This window comes from Ceratina calcarata, unplaced genomic scaffold, assembly GCF_001652005.2.
Source record: "Ceratina calcarata isolate Rehan_Ccalc_2016 unplaced genomic scaffold, ASM165200v1 scaffold368.2, whole genome shotgun sequence".
Taxonomy (NCBI): Eukaryota; Metazoa; Arthropoda; class Insecta; order Hymenoptera; family Apidae; genus Ceratina; species Ceratina calcarata.
The window spans coordinates 1334656-1355792 of NW_017159898.1; the positions used below are offsets into that span (position 1 = coordinate 1334656).

Below are 21137 nucleotides of genomic sequence, written 5' to 3' on the forward strand. Positions count from 1 at the left end.
CTTCTGCAATGTGTGAACAAATAAATTCTGAATCGCAATCGTCCGATATCGATGCGAGCGACACGTCGTCGTCCTGAGATCATCTTCTACAGAGATCGCGCATCGAACGAGCCAGTAAAACAGTCATAATGTCAATCGTTTTATTAATATTAATAATGATCTGTGCAAAATATATCGACATTAAATTATCATCTCGAACAATGAAATTGCCTATACATTCACTTTTGACACATGGACGCACAGACTTTAAAAAAGTATCGATCCTTGATAAAAATACGGTATCATCGTTGTCATCGACACGGTCGCGAGTAGTCAGGAAGCATCGGAAGACAACGGTGTTTTTCTCTGCTCGATTCATTCACCCTCGACAAGATCACACGGTTTGTAATTTGTAACGTAGCATACACGACAGCTGCGGACATGGTGCCGCTACTGTACGTACGCTGTGTACGCTCGTACATGTGTTCCGTGCTCCATCGAATGGCACCCTTGTCCACCACAGAAGCGAGGACGCCGAAAACTTTCAAACAGTTCACATACGACGATATTGATCTTAAAGATTATCTCCGCCGCCGGGACACGCAGTTGGAACGCGCGATCGACATGCGACCGAACCGAGCCACCTTCTCGTGTTCTTTAAACGATCGTTCGTGAACCGAACTTATCCAACAATAAAATAGGATCGGCGAACGCGGCGACGGTCGATCGATAGCGCGTGTTTCGATACTTCTCCAATTTGTACCGTGCGTCGGCGTCGTTAACGGTTTTCCGTAACTGTACACAGGAACCAGGAGCACTGCGACACATTTTTATACTTCACAGCTTTCACTCATCTTCGGTAGCCTAAAGATCAGGTAAAAAATAAGGCCTAGTATTTGTTTTTATTTTATATGCGTGTATACGTAGTACATATGCGTTCGAGCTCGAGCATCGCATATTTATACATACGTGCGCGCGCACACACGCACATACACACACACGTATATACAGGTATGCATATTATATATATATATATACACTATACATACGATTAGGTTTATAAAAAGTCGAAGAAGAAAATTGTGGTCGTGACGTGTGCAAGATAAACGAGAAAAGCCTATGCCTGTAAAGGTGTATACAGGCGTCGGAATTATGTCTCCGCTCGCGGGGAAAGACAATGTACATGCGGCTCTAGCCGCGATTGATCGTGGATCAATGTCTTGCATGCGCGCGAGTCGAAATTTCGATAGATTTTCAATCATTAACAGCGTTCAACGACGTTCGATGCGAGTCTATAAAAATAAAACATTTAATAAGATAAAATTAGTTTAATCTGCAATATACTTACAAACGACAATTACATTACGATAGACAGAGTATCCTCTCTATAGACTTTACGATATTACACAAAGTATCAAAAGTTTCATTTCAACTTTACTTTCATATGTAAAACCTTACCCGGGAAATTTTTATCAAGCATTATCGGTGAACTTTCGAAACGAAACGTCACGTTTATTCATTCACTCACGTTACCTGATTGCGAGCTCACTCTCGAAGCAACTGGAAACATCGCATCGTCGTCGCCATCGTCCGCGTTCCTCGACGCGTCCGCTTCCTCGAACAATTTTACATTTTTATCTCATAATTACGAAAACTACGTTGAACGAACGTCGGACGAACAAAGCTTCCAAGCAGCGTTATTTCCATTTGCATCGAATCACGCATACCTATACACAGTTGAACCCGACCGAATATACCCGAAACTCAACGCAATAATTGTAGTGCAACGATCTATGATCTATAGGCGATTCGTTATACTCCTCGATACATTCCGTTTTTTTTTTTTTTTTTGGGGTCTTTTCTTCTCTCAAAGACCGCTCTTCCTCGCACCCTCCTTCATACGTGATAAGTGAACTTGATCGAGCAAAATAAGACCAAGTTCGCATTGTACGTGCGTCGCGTTGTACGAGCGCAATAACATTCGTCAATCAGTCCCGCTAACGGTCATAAAACGACTCTTTCTCAACTGTCCAGCAAGGTCCCGTTGACAGAAAATACATCCCAGATGAACGCGAGATCGCCAAAACCGAGTTACTCACGGTAATCGCGTTCAATGCGTTCTCAAGGAATCGTAGAATTACACGCACGGTTCCGTCAGAAGACCGTCTGGTTGTAAGCGTTCCACGCGGTAACGATTGTATTGTCGATAAGGCGATCTCGTCTGATCGTTGTCCGTGATCACTCGCGTCTTATGAGGAATCAAGTTTTCGTAACGTCCCATCAACCAATCTTGGCACAATCGGTGTTGAACGTCCGCAACGTTTTTAGATGCCCAGGATGCGAGCCATTGATGGAACTTAGAGTTCAAGTGTTTCGTTACGGTTGGATGACACTATCGAAAAACAAGATAAAGTCACATTTTCATTTCCGATATTTCGTCGTGTCCTCTGCTACGCGCGCAGCAAGACAGAAGACGACGCGGATTATCTCGTTCCCCACCTCGGATTCAACATACCTCTCTGGCACGGCTGAAGGAATTCTGTTTGTACAGGAACGCTTCCTTACTGGCGACGTAAAGCATTTGATAGCTGTTGGGATTGAAACGGCATTGTGTCTCGTCGGAATTGATTATGTCCGCCGCATCGCCGGAATCTGCTAATCTTAAAGTTGGTTGCTGCAGCAGCGCATCCATAGAGTCCAACTTCTCTTTCTCCGTTGACCTACGGTCGACCGACGAGACGGCGATTTTTAGAACGGGTTCAACGAAACTGGGACAGAGTCGTTCGCAGTAAAATTCGTAAGAGATACTTACTCTGCAGCTTTCTCGGAATCGGTATTGGCCACGGGCGCCGACATCATCCTCGCAGCTCTTTTTCTCCATTGTCTAACATTACGGTAAAGAAACACAGGTTTACGTCCTGCCAAAATTCTGCCTAAAGAACTCCAACCGTTCCCATCGATCTACAACAATCGTTTTACATTAAATTTTTCAACGGTCCAGGTTGATGCGACTACAACTATCGATATCATTCGTCCTACTCGGTCACGGATAAACAGCATTAAATTTAACATTATGGAAAATGTCCAGCTACGACGCGATTCTGGTAAATCACAGTTATTCCTCCCTTGTACCTTTGCTTCACGAAACGATGCTTCACTCATCACTCATGCTTCACAACGAGATAACGGTAAAAATAATTAAACTAGCTGAACGGGTAAACTATAAATTGTTATTTGGCGTGTTACAATGACGCACGTTCAACAGAAATATATGTATACGAAATCGAACAAATTGTTACGACGGTTAAATTGGATAAAACGTGAATAGGTGAGAGGATAATGTTTAAATAATCTGAGAGAGCCGTCTCAATTCACTGACGAAATTTACACGTGAAAAAGAAAAAGAATTTATGCAGTACTGGACTGGAAGTACGTAATTAAGAAACATGTGACTCGCGTCGACCTCGACAGAGAAACCATTCGTTGTTTCAGGCCAAAATTGGCTACGTCTTCTGATCGAATTGAACGTGACCGGTGCGTCTCTACCCTTAGCACATCGGAACGTATTCGAGAAGAATAAAACGAACCAATAATAAACGCAAGATAAAATTCGAGGTAAAATAAATTCGGATCTATGCATATTTGTAAGAAGATCGATGAATGTAAAGCGAAAAGCATAACGAAAAGAACCAACTGTCCAAGTACTCGAGTATGATTCGAGCGCAGCTATTCAACGGTATCAAACTATAAGAGCTTTACTCCCTTAACATACATATGTGTTAGAAAAGAGATATATTACTCTTAACGTCGCTGTTTCAGACGATACGACGCAAGCTCACAACAATAAAGCGTAACACGTCGAACTTAAACGAGACAAAAGATATCGAAAGTAAAAATCAGACGAGGACACAGATAAAAAAAATGAATAGCTGAATCAGAAATTTTTCTACGATCGTCAAGCATTTAGACGCAGCGTTCGAAAATAATTTGTTTCATCGTATTCATTGTTCCGTTCCGCTTATAAGAAAACATAGCATCGTCTTTCATATAAAAAATGAACACCATCGGAGAATCAAAGTAATAAATTTAGTGGTACAAAATGATGTTAGACAATAATGTTTAAAAGCATTGTTCATGTATTTCAATATCTCTCTTCTATACAATATTATCGTTTATCTATTATTATTGTATACTCGTTTCATATACAGATTAAAGTTACAAAATATATATACATATATATACGTGTATATATATATATGTATATATACATATGTACATACACACGCGCGCGCGCACACACACATATATGTATACACATATGTCTCTCTTCATGTGTGTGTGTGTATATATATATATATATATGTATGTATGTATGATAAAATTCACTCCGTAAAGTGAGAACAGAGATATGAGCTTGTAACAATCACATAAAATCTGTCTGCACATGTCACCTCATAGTCGTCATGAAACTATATTACAAGTGTCGCAATCACGTTTCGATTAGATCGTTTGTGGCACAATCGCCTACCGGTACGTATGCAGGTATATACACATGTGACGTTGAATGAGTTAAAATTGCGCCACGTTATCCAATGAAAACGTATTGAACCGTGAAATGAACGAAAAATATATAAATACGCGCGTACAGAGTACGCGCACCTTTCTTCTCTCTCTCTTTCTCTCTCGCTCTCTCTCTCTCCCCCTCTCTCTTCCTACATATACGTATATGTGCATATGCGCGCGCGCGCGCGCGTGTTTATATATATATATATATACATACGTATATACTACAGCGCTTAAGATTTCACGATGCAGAGCCAGCCTTGCTAGGAAGTGCACATTTTTACATTTTGTACAAAATACGAAGATAGTATTCAATGAGGAAACAACATTGCGAATACCGGGTTTGAGAATCCGCTCGCAACACAAACGTATTATATATAAATCGTACAAGATATACTGTCCCGAAGAAAGTTAAAATATGGTATCTGCCCGTGAAAGATACGAAACGTCGTCTTTTCCCGATTGATCTTCCTGTTAAACTATGAAACGAGTCAAATATTTTTACCGGTATCGTTCGATGAACAAGAGGAACCCTGAACGCGATCGTTAAACGGAACATTAAAAAGCGGTTACTTTAGCGTCGACGCGAGCAGCGGGTTTATCTGACCTTACAAAGGAACGGTAGATGATGACTGTATAAAACTTAAACCGATTCTCTACGCGAGAGAGTGACAATTATTATAGGTTGCACCGTGAGAATTTTTAACACCTTCGACGGAATCGTAGCATTCGTCGGACGAGAAGAGAAGTACGAACGAAAGTGCATCGTACCCCACGAAAGAAAAAAAGAAGACCGAATGGAACTCGCAATACAAAATTCGGAGCAACAACAACAACAACAACAACAACAACAACAACAACAACAACAAGAATCGAGAAAGATCGAAACTCTGTGAAACCTTTGGTATACGTTCCAAATTAGACCGAAATAGCAACCACTTGTTACGTTTTCTTCCAACACAAAAAGACGTCGAATAAAAGACCGCAAACGGCTCTGTTTTTATGTACGTGGTACGCCAGATAGGTATAAAATCGTTCCTTTCCTTTCCTACGTACGTATGTACGACGTAGCAAAGAATTTGCATACACGCGCATTTTATGGTGGCGACGGTTTTTAAGCCAGGAACACGCTTGGTCCACGCCATGAAAAACGGCGTATATAGTTTTCGAGTTCAACTACCGCAATTGTTTGGGACTAAATTTCTCCGAGAGAGAGAATCTAGTCAACATAATTCGAAAATACAGAATAACTGTACGTACAGCGGTACGTCGACTAGTAACAGGCGTTCGCCTAATTAAACATTCTCTAGATAGGCTACTACGGTAGCTCGTCGACGTCGTCGTCGTCGTCGATCGGTATTCGGCGAGTGATTTCTAGTATTCAAAAAATATATATGATTTCCGATATTTCGTCGATACATCCTAAATTTGTTTCAAAGTGCGGATGAAAAAATATTGTAACATCTTTTTTCGGGAACTTGGCTAACGAGATTAAACCATGATGATCGCGCGTTCCTTGGAGATCGGTTGTCAGGAACCGTTCCCAGATTCCTCAAGTTTCAAATTCTATTTCCGTGTAATAATTATTTTATCATATCGGGAGATGATCGTTCGAACGAATCGAAAACTATTGGAAAGAATAGAAAGCTACAATTTTGAACGCGATGCGACGTGGTGTGGAAATAACGTGTTCACGATTCGATTCGATGTTCATTTTATGATACAATTCCTTCCCAAAGGCTTCACTAATCGTTTCGGACATACGACAGCGTGATAGTAGAACTTTACAAATTAGTCGATGTACACTATCGGCCGACCGAAGACGCGTATCAAAACGTATGTACAAAGTCATATCAAATATTTACATCCCTTCAGATTCAGATCCTGTTGCATTAATAAATTCTAAAAATTATCATCTTATCTAATGTACGATAATAGTAAAACGAAAACGAACTAGCCGTTAAGAATTGACCGATATCAAATGTTACGTTTTCCTTTCTTTCTTTCTTTCTCTAATGCCAATGTTTTACATTCACTTACGGCACTGCTCGAATGACTTTACTCACGTATGCCCACCACCATTCCTCCTACGAATGTTCTCTCTCCCTTTGTACATTTCTTGAAATACGTTCGTAATTTATATGTATACTCGTTACCGCCTTTCGTTTCATAACTACAGTTTACTTTAAACGATCGTTCCTTCTGTGTTCCGGGGAACGGAGTTGGGAAAATAGGCAATTGTGTAAAGACAGTGCGATAACGAATATAACCACGAAAAACTTCCTTGTTCATTTCGTTGGCCCAGGTCCTTTCGTTTTGTGGAAAAATTACATTCTCAACGTAATAAAAAAAAAATAAATTAATAACAACGTTTAGTACGGTACTTGAGATTTTTACAAGCTCTCTGTCAAAGCTTCGATAATAATAAATTATAGTCATCGATTTTAGAATAAAAAATTATTTAAAAACAAACAAAAATGTCGTAATGAATAAATATGACGTAACACGTTAAAAAGAAACGAGAAGAAAACTAGAGAAACAATGATAACACGAAACGTTTGGTACGCGAGTTGGAAACGATCGCAAATCGTCTGACATATACGACGAACAAAAAATGAAATAATTTAACGAAGGGGTCGCGTGAGCGACAGGAACGAAATTCGGGCGACGGAAGTCATTCACATCGTGAAACAACGAGTGAGAAAAAAAAGAAGAAAAAGAGAACGAGGAAGCAAAGCAATGAATCGTGGAGCAGAGCATTTTTCCGAATGCACACAAAATTTAGAAGATTTTAGAGATCGTTGTTCGACTATAAAATCGGTATTTAAAATAGAATAAGTGTATTTTGTAGTTTTTCGCGTAACATTTAACGGTGCGGCTGCGACACATACTAACCAACGGTGCTAACAGGTAGAATAAAGAATGGGGATTCGTAATTGCTATTGCATTCGCATATATCTACTACCGTTCCTCCTGTTCTGTTTCTTCTTTGCACTTAATTTACAGCACCGCAATGGACACCGAGACGGAGATCATGTATCTCTCACCACTTTAATCTCGTTAATCTTTGATCTTTACGAAAATAAATACATGTGTGTGTGTGTGTGTGTGTGTGTGTGTGTGTGTACCCACACGCGCGCGCGCGCGTGTGTGTCTGTGTCTGTGTGTGACTCTCCATTCTTTTTCTTTTTCCTTTCCTTTCTGTTTAGCATTTAAAAGAATATTATGCTTATGTATACAGAGTTCTGCATTTTCTATATAAATGACAAGAAGCATGAATCAGTGCTCCGACCCCGTTCGCATGATAAAGCATAGGTGGATATAGCAGATCGTATAATGGCTGCGTAGCTTCCTCGTAGTGGCAAACAAACGACATTGTTCGTCGAAACTTTCGTCCCTAAAATATTTTCTAATTCTTTTCTCAGTTTCATTCTTGAAGATGACATCGATACTTTTAAAAGACCCGGTTAGTTCTCTCGACAAAAAGACAACCGACTGCGAGATCAAACGTTTTCCACGCACGAGCGTACCTCTGGCACAGAGTCTGTTCTCTTTCCTGTTTTTTTCTAATATGTATATACACGTATAGTACGGTACGATCACACAAAATAATGAAAAGTTTTTGCTCTTAGAAAACTTTCGTTCTTTGGGATCACTGAGTCGTACACTGAATGGCAACGGTACAACTTCCAATCACAGACATCGAATACGAATGAATATAAACTCGAACGTTGGCAATGATTATGAAAAGGGATGTGGATCCTATACCTTCTTGCTAATGTCAGTGTTCTTGCGCTTTCTGCCCCTCCCCCCCCTTCCTGCCTGGTCGTTACTCACAGGATGATTGGTCGTCGGCTCATTGTCTGTTAAGGCAGGGGTGTCTTTCGGACTGGTCTGACCAGCTGCGGGAGCAGAAAACCTCTCAACATACGTAGACCATTTTCCAGATACCGTAACTCCTTCCCTTTCCCTTTCTCTACAACTGTTGTCCATCGCCTCGTCGCCTTCCGTGTCCAACAATTCCATCGTCATTTTACAGTCCTTCTTGTACTGCAACAACGTCGAGAAAACATAGCTTTTACACGGGTCGCGCGCTTAAACGACTGACCGAAGTCTGGTACTGCGGTCTGGTGGTGGTGGTGGTCTGCGTCCTGCGCGAAACAGGCTTCACTTACAATGTATATCTTGAAGCAGTTCTCGTCGGCCATAGCTTTCTCAGCTTTCCGCTGATACGACATTTCCGCACCGAGTCTCATGTATGCGGTAGCGCATAAACCACCCGCGCCACTACTCTCTTTCGGTTGCCGCTGTTCCCGTTGGAATAGTTCCATACACTGCTGGCATATCGGGTCCGAGACCAAATGCTGTAACTGGCAAATCCATTTCTGTCATGAAACTCGGTTCAGGCGACACGACGATCGTCGTAGCGAGAATGCAAACCGTCTTTCGACGTCCGTACACTTACTTGTCTGACAGCATACGTTACGACCTTGTCCAGCGTGAAAGCTATGTACGCGTGAATACCGAACATCTCTCGCAGCGTGTCCTCATAAGCGGTACTCTCCATGTTTCCGTCCAGGACATTCTTAACCATGTCCAAAAATGCAGGATAATAGTCCTCGATCTCAATCTCGTCTGCAGGCACGCGGAATGAACACCGTTACAATTATTGTAATGAAATCCGGGGATCGCGCGGTCTACATCGCGGAAGCAAAGGGAGGAAACGAAGGGAGACCGTTTACTCACTCTTAGGTTTCAATCGCAGCGCGACCGCCGTACTCTCTTTCCGCTGCTGTTTGTACCGCGATTCTTCCTCGGCAAGAGCCACGGCCCGATCGTACATCTTCGTTAATCTTTCGCACAGTACGTGGTGTAACCTCAAGAAAAGGTACCAATTGTTACTACCCATGAAGAGCGTGTACGCTTCCTCGGGATCGTTCGACATGGCATGGATCGGTACTTTGACATCGGGCTCGGTCTTGACCGACGCGTTGGAAGACGCGTTCGGAGACACCGAAGTTTTATTTCTGTTCGCTTGGAGTCCACCGCCTAGCGGAGTGGTGGCACTCATCGTTACCGACTGGCTCGAATTGCTACAGGCTACGTTCAGGTCTTCCTTCTCGTCTGCGACATCACGATTACAAAGTGTGCGTTACGTTACATACAATGATATACAACATCGATAATATGGTCATGAAAAATGAAATGATAGCGTCGTTCGTATCGTGAACGTCCATAAGAAAATACCATCTTCATCTCTCTCGTCATCGCTCAATTCCTGTCGTGGATGGAAGAAAAGATCTGGTATGAAATGCTTCAACAACAGCTTTATTCGTTGCTTGTCTTCCTTGTGGATGGCCGTTTGACGTTTCACGTGATGAATCAGAAGATTCGCCGCATCGTCCAGGACAGATTTATCTTTGTAAGGTAACACGAGATGAGGGCCGGTGTTATTTTGTCCGTCGCCGTTCCCGTCGTCCACTTGTTCGTGCCTCTGCGCAACGAATTTATTAAGAGAGGATCGCGTGGGGTAACGCACGCGTAAAGATACGTGCGACGACATACGTGCACGGAAACGAGAAGAAAAAAGAAAGATTCGCGAACCTCGTCGTACAACGTTTCGATCTCGTTGAACAGGCTCTTCGACCTCAAGGCTTTCACGTCGTTCTGCTTGAAATTGATGCCTTGATGATCCAGAGACTTCAAGTAGTACTTTTCGTTCTGTTCCCTCCAGATTTTATTGAAACCCTTCTGCGCTTCCCGCCATTCCTCTTCTTTGCTTTTAAGACGACGAAGGACCACGGGGACGGCTACCACAGGATTTTTCTTAAGACCGTCTATGATATCGGCAGCCTTGTCACCGTATATCCTCTTCAGAGCTCTCTGATGAATCGTGGGAGAACTGCCACCGAGACAGTCATCCAGTTTGAATTTCTGAAGCTCTTCCTGACTCATTCTGTTCATCTTTTTGTGAACACCCTCGAGAACTCTGATGGTCGACGCGTTAGTTTCTATAACACCGTCTAACTCGAATCGTTCATCCTCGCATCGGTAAATGAATTCCTCATATTGCGTTTTCCTAAACATTTCGATTCGACGATCATTCTTAAACTCAACAGTCAAACGACAAACGATCGCAAATCGCGAAGGAAAACAAGAAAAAGAACAAGAACAACAAAATTTACGAACCTCGACGTTACGAACGTACTGTCCTCGGACCAAGTCGGAAACGAAACCCACGTGTCGTTGAGGACTTCTTTGCACAATTGCGTTCTTCCTGTACACTTTGGTTGAACATAAGACTTTGGTAACGCGCAGTACGACGCCCCTAAGCGTTTGCACGCCGTGTAATCGATTTCCATCGCCAGGTCGCCTTGCGGTCGCTCTTGATGACTTCGCACTACATTGTTCGGTAGCGCTTCTACGTTCAACGCGCTGCTGTTCGCGTTCGCCGCGTTCGTCGTGTTCGACGATTCCGGCAAATGGCCCAGGAAATCTTTGAACCAGCGCAAGAGTTCGGGGAATCGACCGAGAAACGGCGTTACCAACTGCACCAGCTCCGATTTCGAAACTATCTCTTGATTAAACAGGACCAAACACCTAAGGAAATTTTCGTACACCTCTTGCGATCTCAACGCTTTGCGAACCTGGAAGCACATATTTTTTAGTTTTCGAAATTTTATCTACGCTCCTGTCTCCTCCTCCTCCTCCTGTCGAGATCGATGTTACGAACACTCGATGAAATGCAAACCTTGTCGAAGAAAGCGTAATCGTTGAGACTGCCGTATTTTCCAGCTTCCGCTATCGTGACGCATTCGCGCATAGACGACACCTTATGCTTCTTCAACGGAGGCGGACCGTGCGGTATATGGTGGGAGTTGCCGGCGGCGGCAGCGGCGGCGACGGCGGCAGTTACCGAAGGTGAGAATGACGGACTTCTTTTCAACTGTCCCGTAGAGTGACTAAACTTTTGTACACTATTCATATCTCGTATACCGGATCTGCTATCTCGTTCTCGTTCGCGATCCCTGTGATCACGACTTTCACGTTCCATCGTACCGCCGGTGCCGCTCGACTCACGGATATCCCGAGAAACAGTCCCCGAATTATTGTAAGGTGCTTTAGGTCCCAATGGTTTCTTCACGATCGGCGCGTGATCATTGATCGTAGTCTTGTTGCTCTGAAAACGGTACGAATAAACGAACGAACGTTCGATCGACACGTCGCTTTATTCGCTCGTCTTCGCGTCCCACACTCACCAGTGAACTCTGTTGATTGGTAGCATCGGGCAAGAACTGGCCAAACTCCTCGAGCAAATCTTCTTGATTCTCGAACAATTTAGCGACCTGACTGTAAACTTCGGCTTCCGTCAAATGTTTCACACCCCCGGATATGCCAGAGCCGCTCGTGCCACCCATGTGTCCAGACTCTTTCAGATTCCGTTGCTCCTTTTGATAAGTATGGAGGATTTCTAAAAATCTCTTGTATTTGTCCGGCTGGCCTTGGAATCGATTCTGTAATTGCGAACGAATTGATTAACCACCCTTAAATCCGTGTAATAACTGTCGAATCGAATACAAACCTTAATTTTGTTAACGTAATTAATCGCATGGTTAAACTCAACTGGTTGATTCTGTTGAGTTTGCCCGCTAGTCGGTATACCGTCTTGTGCTTGGCTCAACGCTTGACTCACGGCCTGTACTTGAGCCGCGCTAACATGCGAATTATTATACGCCGGTACCGGCGGTGGTGGCGAAGGCGCGTGCACCGTCAAACTGTTATTAGAGATATTGTTGGCCAGCGAGTGATGTATGTTCCCGGTTCTGATTTCAAACAGAATACAACGATTCGTCGCGATTATCCGGTAAGAAACGTATAAAAACGTACGACGTACGAGATGATCGCCGAGAATCTTACCCCTGCATTATTTGTAAAACTGGCGGAGCTTTCGCCGGTTGCGTCGGCGGACTGGCAACGGGAGGCGAACCAACGTTAACGGTGCAGTGATGCTGAGACAAAGTGGCGGTGTGCGTTGCTGTCGGGCTCGGCATACTGACCGACACTTGAAACGCGTATCCCTGCTCGTTCGCTTGCACCTCTATCTTATATCCGGGTGGAAGAAAAGTATTGAAACCGACGATGAGCTCGGGATGTCCTTTGAACAAGTGGCTCACTCTCGTTATTACCCCCGGTGTGTCTATGCTCTGCGATTTAAACTCTTTCATAATGTCCAAAAAATCATTGTACACCTGAAACGAAACGAAGAGGTATTGTACAGAGAGGACGATGATCACGGTCTAGACACGTATCACTAGTACCTGGGGTTGATCGCTAAATTTATACTTGACTTGATCCAAATAAGACAATGCATCCTCCACTTTTAATCTCTGAAACTGCTGGGACCCGCTGCCGACACCCAGACTGGTGCCCGGTGGAGTAGAAGCTAACGGTGTCACATTGCTAGAATGGACCTGTAACGAGATCCAATGATTCTTTCGCGATTCATTCGTCTTTATAATCGCGTGTCACATCCACCGACCTTTTGCCTTATCGTCGGTTGCTGCTGGGCATGAACTTGACTCTGTGCTCCTGGCGTAGGCTGCTGGGAACTCATACTATGGTTGCTCCCACTACCACCACCTATTCCACCGTGTAACCCACCACCGGTATTTACACTGCTACTGCCACACGTACCGAGTCCCGTGGATCCACTTCCCTGTAAAAAGATTTTCCGATGACCGTTGAAAAATCTGAAAATCTGACGATTCGTCGTCGACCGATACGTCGATCGAAACATCAGCTGATATCATCGATCCGTCGTTCTCCACCGTATGAAACGCATTTCGAACGCGATTATCGTACAAACGAACCAACAATCGACAGATCTCAGGATTCAACGAATCGTTTGAACGATACGGAGACGAGGAATTTCTCATGGAATACGAACGACGCGCGGGCAACACGTACCTTAATGGGGGACGGAGCCGCGGTCGGTACTACGATTGCCCCGGCGTATTGCTGTTGAGTTTGGGCAGTTCCGAATTGTATGCTTCCCGGCATTTCTTTCGAACCGACTGTTCGAACTGCTTGGCCAGGTACGACAACGCCTATTCCGCTGCTCGAATGGAACTCCAAGCCACCTCCTCCGCCGCCTAAGCCACTTCCCGCACTCACCGACGACGAGTGCTTTAACGTTGCTGCTGCTGGTGATGCTACCTCGTCCAGCCCACGAACACGTTTCATCGCAGATCACATTGGAAACGCTACGGAATCGACAGACGTCGTCGTTTAATGTTCAGCGTTCCTGAGCAGGCATGTACCTATACCTGACGCGCGGCGGCGACCAGTAAAATGCATTTGAAAACATGCTAGAACGTCGAAGACACAACAACAACAACAACAATAACGTATAGGTAAGTACGTCGAATTTAAATTGGACCGGTGACTACGTTTTTTTTCACGTTGTACTTGCACCGGTGGTAGGTATTAACTATGCGTTGTTTAACGTCACGTCTGCGTGACACAGTCATCGCGTTCGCATTGGAACGATCGTAAAATGCGACGCGGCAGCCAGAAATTCTTTTGCGGATCTCATACCCGCGCGTTTACCGCGCTACGATCAGACAAAAAACTGGAATAAATGCATCGAAAGTGTCCGATGCACCGGTGACTTACTATCTCTTACCGTTTCGTTTAAGTTTAATCAGGCGATAAAGCTACGCGATCGGTAATGCACGCCCGTCAACGCTAACGCTTTCCTCCTCCTCTGTCGTCGTCGTCGTCGTCGTCGTCGTCGTCGTCGTCGTCGCACGTAAATACTCGCGTGCACACGCCAAATAGAAAAACTATTATTCCGAATACGCTCATTACTCTTTCTCCCCTCGTTCATTTCAACGTCCGTATCGCGCCATTCGTATACACGGAATTTTTGAAAGCACCGCGCGCTCGATCCCTGCGCGACACTACGACTCTACGAAGAATCGAAAATTATAATACCAACACCAGCACTTTCTATGCTCCGCGACACGGCACGATACGACACGGATCTCGTTCGTCGTAAGATGCAGCGGCGGCACGGTGCGTGAAATTCGACAAAAAAAAATGAACATTCCCTTATTGTCACGTTAACAGCGATGATCTCGACCGATCATGTTTTCACTGGCATTGCACTTAATTTTTTAGTCAAAGCCCGGCGTCTCGGTCTCGACGCCATCGCGTTCGATCACTTCTGCAGAATGAAACACAATGACTCGTTAAAAATATCTTGTTGAATTCGGTAATTAAACTTCGAGCGATTGTAATTCGTTCGTACGAAGACAACTTTGCATTTATAAATAATTGAATTACTCATACTTGCAACTTCTTACGCGTGCACGTATGTATATGTCCGGTGTACACACACACACGCGCGCGCGCGCGCGCGCGCACGCACACACACACATTGCATAACTTTAAATAATTAAAATGCACGTGGTCGCATTTCGATTGACGTTTAATTTACGAAGATGTCGATAAATGAACGGAAAGTGTTAACAAATAAACGTAGACCCGTTCTATAGAAGAACTAAAGCACAAGTGAGCGATATAACCTCACACAAGATATGCAATAATACGTACGTTTGAGGAATGTTGAAACTGCGTGTCAGAAATTTGGGATTTGTGAAAAAGAAAAGGGAAAGCGCTGGACTCGATATTTACTTTTTTGCTCAGCGTACACGCTTATAAATTACAGCGTTTATCGGTCTTGTAATCATTTCTATGTCCTTGTCATCTGGACGTCCACATTGTCACTACCTATCCATTCGTAAGTTACAGTCTTTAGCTACTTCTTTATCTAGATCAAGTAAATGAAAAGATTTACTTTCAATGTTACAACAAAGTGGACAGATAGCGATACGTACGATGACACACGTACACAGGGAAATAGAGAATATCTGCTTTTCCTTACGCGTACAGACAATCCATCTATCGTGACAAAAAATAATTCCCACTGCCGTCGCAAGTCAACGAAATATCCACATAGGTTACGTATCAGATCCACGTAGACGTCCAAACATTATTGTAAAAGTTATACGCCAATTTCATTCCCTCCCTCGTGGTTGAATCTATGTACAGGTAGAAGCGTAGTACTTTTACCAGCTCATCGTTTTATCACTTATCAGTCGATCGAGAACTATTGCTCGGTGCAATCTGTCAGTGCAGAATAAATGTACAGGGCCACTGAACGAGGAGACGTTGAATTTTCATAAATGTATCAGATATTGAAATAGGCGGCGAGTATGTCAGAGTAGACAAGTCAGCCATGCTACGTACTACGTGTGTATGTACGTACTACATAGTCTGCTGGGGATGAGAACGATATCGTGGTGTAGTACGCGTACGTGTGCCCCGGGAAGAAAGTAACACCAAAATTGAAGCGTGTTATAAAAATAATTATAACCTAGTACGTCCGCACGACACGATGTGTACGTCCACAGAGCAGTTTTATAATGACCTTGCATGAATATAGAAATGTCAGTGACTCGGACGGGAGAAGACGGGAAGAGGAGTAGAGAAAAATAGGTGAGTGGTGAAAATGCATATGTAGGTACGACGATACGTACCAATTTCCATCTGAAAAGAGTGTCGCGGGTTGCTGCAGCAAAAAATTTGGTCGCGAGTTCCGATCCAGTAAGGCAAGTGGTCGAGGTTGAAAGTCAAAGTTGTGCCGATGTCGATTCCGTTCACGAGGAAAGTTTGTGTTCCACCGTTCCACGAGGAGAAACACAAGCGTCGGTGTGGAATTGGTTGGTTACCGCGCGGAAAAATTTCTGTATCGCGATACACGGCGACGGCGGCAGCGGCGGCGGCGGCGGCGGCGGCGGCGGCGGACAGGCTGGCAGTAGCAGGAGAGAATTTTCGTTCGGACAGAAGAGACGACGAAATAGAGCCGGTAAAGCCAGCTGCACACACGGACGCACGTTACCAGTTACCACGGGCCGCGCCGCGAAGTCGTCGAAGTGAGGTTTGTCAGTGTTGCACGTTTCCAAACACTTCCCGGCCCTCGACGTTACGCAATATTCCACGTAAATACATAACACATTTTCCCGAGTGCTCCAGTGAAAAAATATTCGTCCTGCCGTCGCTCCTTTTACACAAAAGAGTCCACCTCTCGAGATATTCCAACGTACACACTTCGCGAGCTGCGTACACACACACACTACGTCTACGTTTTCTTCTCGCAGTAGACACAGGTAGCTCCTTTTCCCGGTCCTCGAACCGAAATTCGCTCGTCGGCCCGACGAAAGCTTCGGCCCCGTTCTTTTCACTCGACCAAAAAATCGACGAAGCCTTAACGGGCCGGTCGGCCTGTGTAGCTCTCCGGACGAAGGATTCACTATGCTCTCTTAGTATCTCCGCCTCAAAACCACCGGAATCTTGTCGTGTGTGTGAACAGATTCAGTAAAATGCACATTTTCGCGAGTATATCGACGAGTTACCGCACTTTTTAAAAAAAAAGGCAAATGCAAAAGGCATATTCGCACTCTCTCGAGGTACAAGGCAAACTATTGGATTTTGTATGGCAAACAAGGAACTGACTGGTCGCGTAGCGGGACGAGGAAGGTGGAGGGGATCGCGCAGGACCGTATTCATCCGTTCAGCGTCTCTGGTCTCTGTTCCCCGACGACTCGCGGGGTACCTCCTGCAAAGCAGCGTATCTATACATATACGTGTGCCATGCAGCACGCACCGCGCCAAAGCTACCCGCCAAACTTTTCTTCGCGGCGAACCTCTATTGTTCTTCACTCATTTTTTTCACTGTGTTCGCCGGGAGGACGTGTACCAAATAAATGCGTATACGTACACACATATCAATCGCTTCAACCGGTGGTGCCCGGAATCATACGGAATGTTGTTGCTACAGAACATCGTCGACGACGAACGTTCTTAACAACGACGATCATACACGGTACATTACTGTAGTTAATATCGACGATACACGGCATACGACTAACGCGTCCAAGTATCACGCGCACGTGCACACGTGTGTGTAAATACATACGTAAGCACGCACGTCGCACGTACGTACATGTAGAGTACGTCGAGAAGCGCGTATGAACAATCTCGAATGCCGTTCAAATCCAAATAAATAAGTTTTATTCGAAGCTGACACTTCCGCACGAACTCCTACGTCACGTAACATAACAGATTACCGAAAGACGAAAAACTAAGTTCTACGACGACGAGCTTCGGAACTTTTGCTACTTCGAATATCACCGCGGCGACGGCGGCGGCGGTATCTTTACAGCATATGTAATTTTAATAACGTCACGAAAGACGATCAAATTCACATAAGACAGCAAATCAGACGAGCAATTTCGTACAAGCTGAGCCTCGATGGTTTGCACGGACAACGTCGAGTGAAGAGAAAGAGCAAGGAGAAAGACAAAAACGAAGAAAAAAAAGAAACGGCATTACAAAATTAAACGCAGAACACAATTTTTTAATAGGCAGTTCTCGGTAGTAATTTCGTTTACGACTCGGTTTGTCGCTGCGAGAGTTTCTATCTTTCGATAAATGATAGTTTGAATCGAAAACCTACTTATCGTGATTGATCACAGAAAAGTTCCGATCGAGATATCATCCTTGAAGGGAACCGCAGGTTGCATCGTTGCGTGTGAACAAAATCCGCGAGGCGCCTAACGTGTCGCGTGTTGATACGGGCCTGAAAATTGTGGCGGCGAAGCCGCCAAGAGGCGCGCGCAATACACCAAATATCCAAGCGTTTCCCCGCGGCCGACATCTTTGTGCGGCCAACAGCTGTTCCGAAAGGCGAGCGAACTCCCCATCGTAATCTGGGTCATGGAAACTGCGCAAAATGGGCTGCACTCGCACCGAAATCGCGCATTTCTTCGAAAACCGGTGGATCGTCACGAGAATTTCGCCTGATCCGATAGATCGAAGCGATACGCGATACGTCGTTATCCGCACGAGAAAATGCCATTCGAAATATGCAAGCTCCTGCGGCCAACCGTTGCATATCTGTCAACGTGCTTGACTGGTTCCCCGACGAGAAAGCCGCGCGTGGATTGGCCGACGATTTTCGGACATCGACCTACGTGCGAGCTTGGAAACGTGTAGGTATGCGTGCGTTCGCGTGCTTCGTGTTGATCACAGCAAGCAGCCAACACGACCACATCTATACGGGAAACGTAGTACATATAGACAGGGACAGAGAGAGAGAGAGAGAGTGTCTCTCGCTTTCTCATCTCTCCTCTCTGCCGGTCGGTCCCTCGCCCTCGCGCCTCCCTCACTATCCCTCGTCGTCGAGTATGCGTAATTGCGTGTACACCACGTGCTCGTAAGAAATAGCCTTCGCTTTCGATTGTAGTCGTTCCCTCCCTGTTGTTGCTCTCTCTTCGATGGACCGATGGACGATCCACCACGGTCAGTCGAGTGTCGAGTCCTATGTCCCGTGCGTCCAGTGGTGGTCCTCACTCCTCACCCTGAGGTACTCAGGCTGAGTCCCTGTTAGTTTCGGTGGAACCATTCGGTATGGTGGACGTGCGCCGTGTCAGAAACCTGGAAGATACCGAGGTCGCCCGAAGAAGCCAACCGTACTCGTTCGTTGCGTACACGCATAAAACGTAATCGCTTGCTCGAAGAGGTACTAACTGATATTACACACTAGTGTGTACATAAGACGACGGTACACCACGGGTACGGTCCACACGGCGAAAATGTTTAAGAAGATAGTCGTGGGTATATCCGGCGGGGTGGATAGTGCCGTAGCAGCACTGTTTTTGAGAAACAAAGGTAATTCCAGAATGTTGAAACGGTACTTGTCTACCGTCGTTTAACAGAGTGTCGAGGTAAGATCATTCGGACTGTTGGTTGATCAAATTAATCTGAATCAGGATTCAATGTCACCGGAGTGTTCATGAAGAATTGGGACATCAAGGACGAAACGGGAGTATGTCAAGTTGAGGAGGATTACGAGCATGCTCAATGGTTATGCGATAAAATAAAGATTCCTTTGGTCGAAGCAAACTTCGTAAAGGAGTATTGGAATCATATCTTTTGGTACGTCTGCTGTCTTCTAACTCTTCTGTCGTTCGAACACGTCGACATTTGATTTCTCCTAACTTTTATAGTTATTTGACAGAACAATATGAGAATGGACGTACGCCGAACCCTGACGTTCTGTGCAACAAGCTGATCAAATTCGACCACTTTTATAAGTTCGCCCGTACCGAGCTTCGGGCAGATGCCATCGCGACTGGACACTATGTTAGAACCAGTTTCGGCTCTTACCTCGAACGTTTCGTACCAAATGCCGGTGATTATATCTACGACTACATGATTATGATTACGACGACATTACCAGTCGCTAAATTCGCTAAGTTCAAACGTTATCGCAGACGTTAAGTTGTATCGAGCACGAGACAAGAAGAAAGACCAAACGCTTTTCTTGTCCCAAGTACCACAGGAGGCACTACGTAGTTCTATGTTCCCCCTCGGGGACTACTTGAAGACTGACGTGAAACAGATTGCTCGAGAGGCTGGATTGGACGTGATCGTTCGGAAGAAAGAAAGCTATGGAATATGTTTCGTGGGTAAACGAAATTTTCCAAGCTTTATATCCGAGGTGCGATACGCGTCGTTTTCACGCGTCGGTCACGGTAAACGTTTATTGATAATAATTGGAGGACGCTTACCGTAGTATATACCCGAGAAACCTGGAGAACTCGTAGATCTCGACGATGGCCGAGTCGTGGGAAACCACTCGGGTTTTCATCACTGGACAGTGGGTCAACGACTGAAATTGCCGAACCACCAGTTCAGGTACTTTGTATACAAGAAGGACGCGGAAACGAACAACATTATCGTGGTATGTACGTGAACGAGAAACGAGCGTATACCACTTGGTGGTGGCATATTTTTTAATCAGAAGTGTATCGTTCGCTTGGACGTTGACAGGTAAGAGGGACGAATCATCCCGCGCTCTATACAGACTTTCTAACAACGGAACCACCTCATTGGATATCGTCGGAACCGAAAGAATTCACTTCCTTCGGTAGAATGTTGAATTGTCATTTCCGATTTCAACACAAAGATTCCTTGGTCCCCTGTATCGTTCATAAAGATTCGAAGAATCAGTTACTCATTCGAATCAATCAACCACTGAGGGCGATTACAAATGGACAAGTACTGGTCTTTCTGCATCACCTTTCTCACCTTTCTCTTCTAACGTATACGATAATGTACTTACGTACGTATTGTTTTAGTTTGCCGTCTTGTACAATGACGAGGAGTGTCTAGGTAGCGCTGCGATCACGTACTGCGGTCCATCGTACTTTTCTCTAGGCCGAGAGTTGAGAAGCGAGGACCAGAACCAGAAACTTGACGAAGGACAAAAACAAACAGCCGACAGGACCATCTGCTGATGATCATACGTTTCATCATTGCATTTTATTGGAAAAATAAATCTCACGTTGCTGATCAGTCTGGTTTAACGGAAGTTTATGTATTTATTTCTCGAACATCTCCGCGTGCCTGCGTCACGTAAAAAGAAGATCGTTCTCGTGAAAGCAACTTGAAATTAGCAAGATAAA

The 21137-nt window shown here is 44.7% G+C and overlaps 2 protein-coding genes across 7 annotated transcripts; one reads left to right on the top strand and one right to left on the bottom strand.

Moving 5' to 3' along the window:
* Nucleotides 1-118: 118 nt before the first annotated feature.
* On the bottom strand, nucleotides 119-18645 carry Sin3A (SIN3 transcription regulator family member A). 6 transcript variants are annotated; one of them, XM_018025763.2, is made up of 19 exons: nucleotides 18125-18644; nucleotides 16146-17224; nucleotides 13510-13805; nucleotides 13082-13258; nucleotides 12861-13013; nucleotides 12460-12791; nucleotides 12125-12365; nucleotides 11802-12056; nucleotides 11294-11722; nucleotides 10732-11189; nucleotides 10147-10621; nucleotides 9790-10036; nucleotides 9289-9666; nucleotides 9008-9177; nucleotides 8718-8912; nucleotides 8311-8592; nucleotides 2792-2940; nucleotides 2495-2699; nucleotides 2117-2371 (listed from the first exon to the last, which is right to left on the bottom strand). In XM_018025763.2, the coding sequence occupies exons 3-19, from the start codon at nucleotides 13783-13785 to the stop codon at nucleotides 2117-2119; spliced, it is 4677 nt and encodes a 1558-aa protein (XP_017881252.1). In that variant the 5' UTR covers nucleotides 13786-13805; nucleotides 16146-17224; nucleotides 18125-18644. The 6 variants fall into 6 exon arrangements, with proteins under 6 accessions (XP_017881257.1, XP_017881252.1, XP_026669872.1 ...); XM_026814071.1 differs by having other exon boundaries at nucleotides 12167-12365; nucleotides 16146-18645; XM_018025767.2 differs by lacking the exon at nucleotides 16146-17224.
* Nucleotides 18646-18734: 89 nt separating this feature from the next.
* LOC108625617 (mitochondrial tRNA-specific 2-thiouridylase 1) lies at nucleotides 18735-21043 on the top strand. The gene is made up of 7 exons (XM_018025735.2): nucleotides 18735-19338; nucleotides 19440-19605; nucleotides 19677-19861; nucleotides 19944-20170; nucleotides 20246-20413; nucleotides 20503-20730; nucleotides 20811-21043. Exons 1-7 carry the CDS (start codon nucleotides 19263-19265, stop codon nucleotides 20967-20969), a joined length of 1209 nt encoding a protein of 402 aa, XP_017881224.1. The 5' UTR covers nucleotides 18735-19262; the 3' UTR covers nucleotides 20970-21043.
* Nucleotides 21044-21137: the final 94 nt, after the last annotated feature.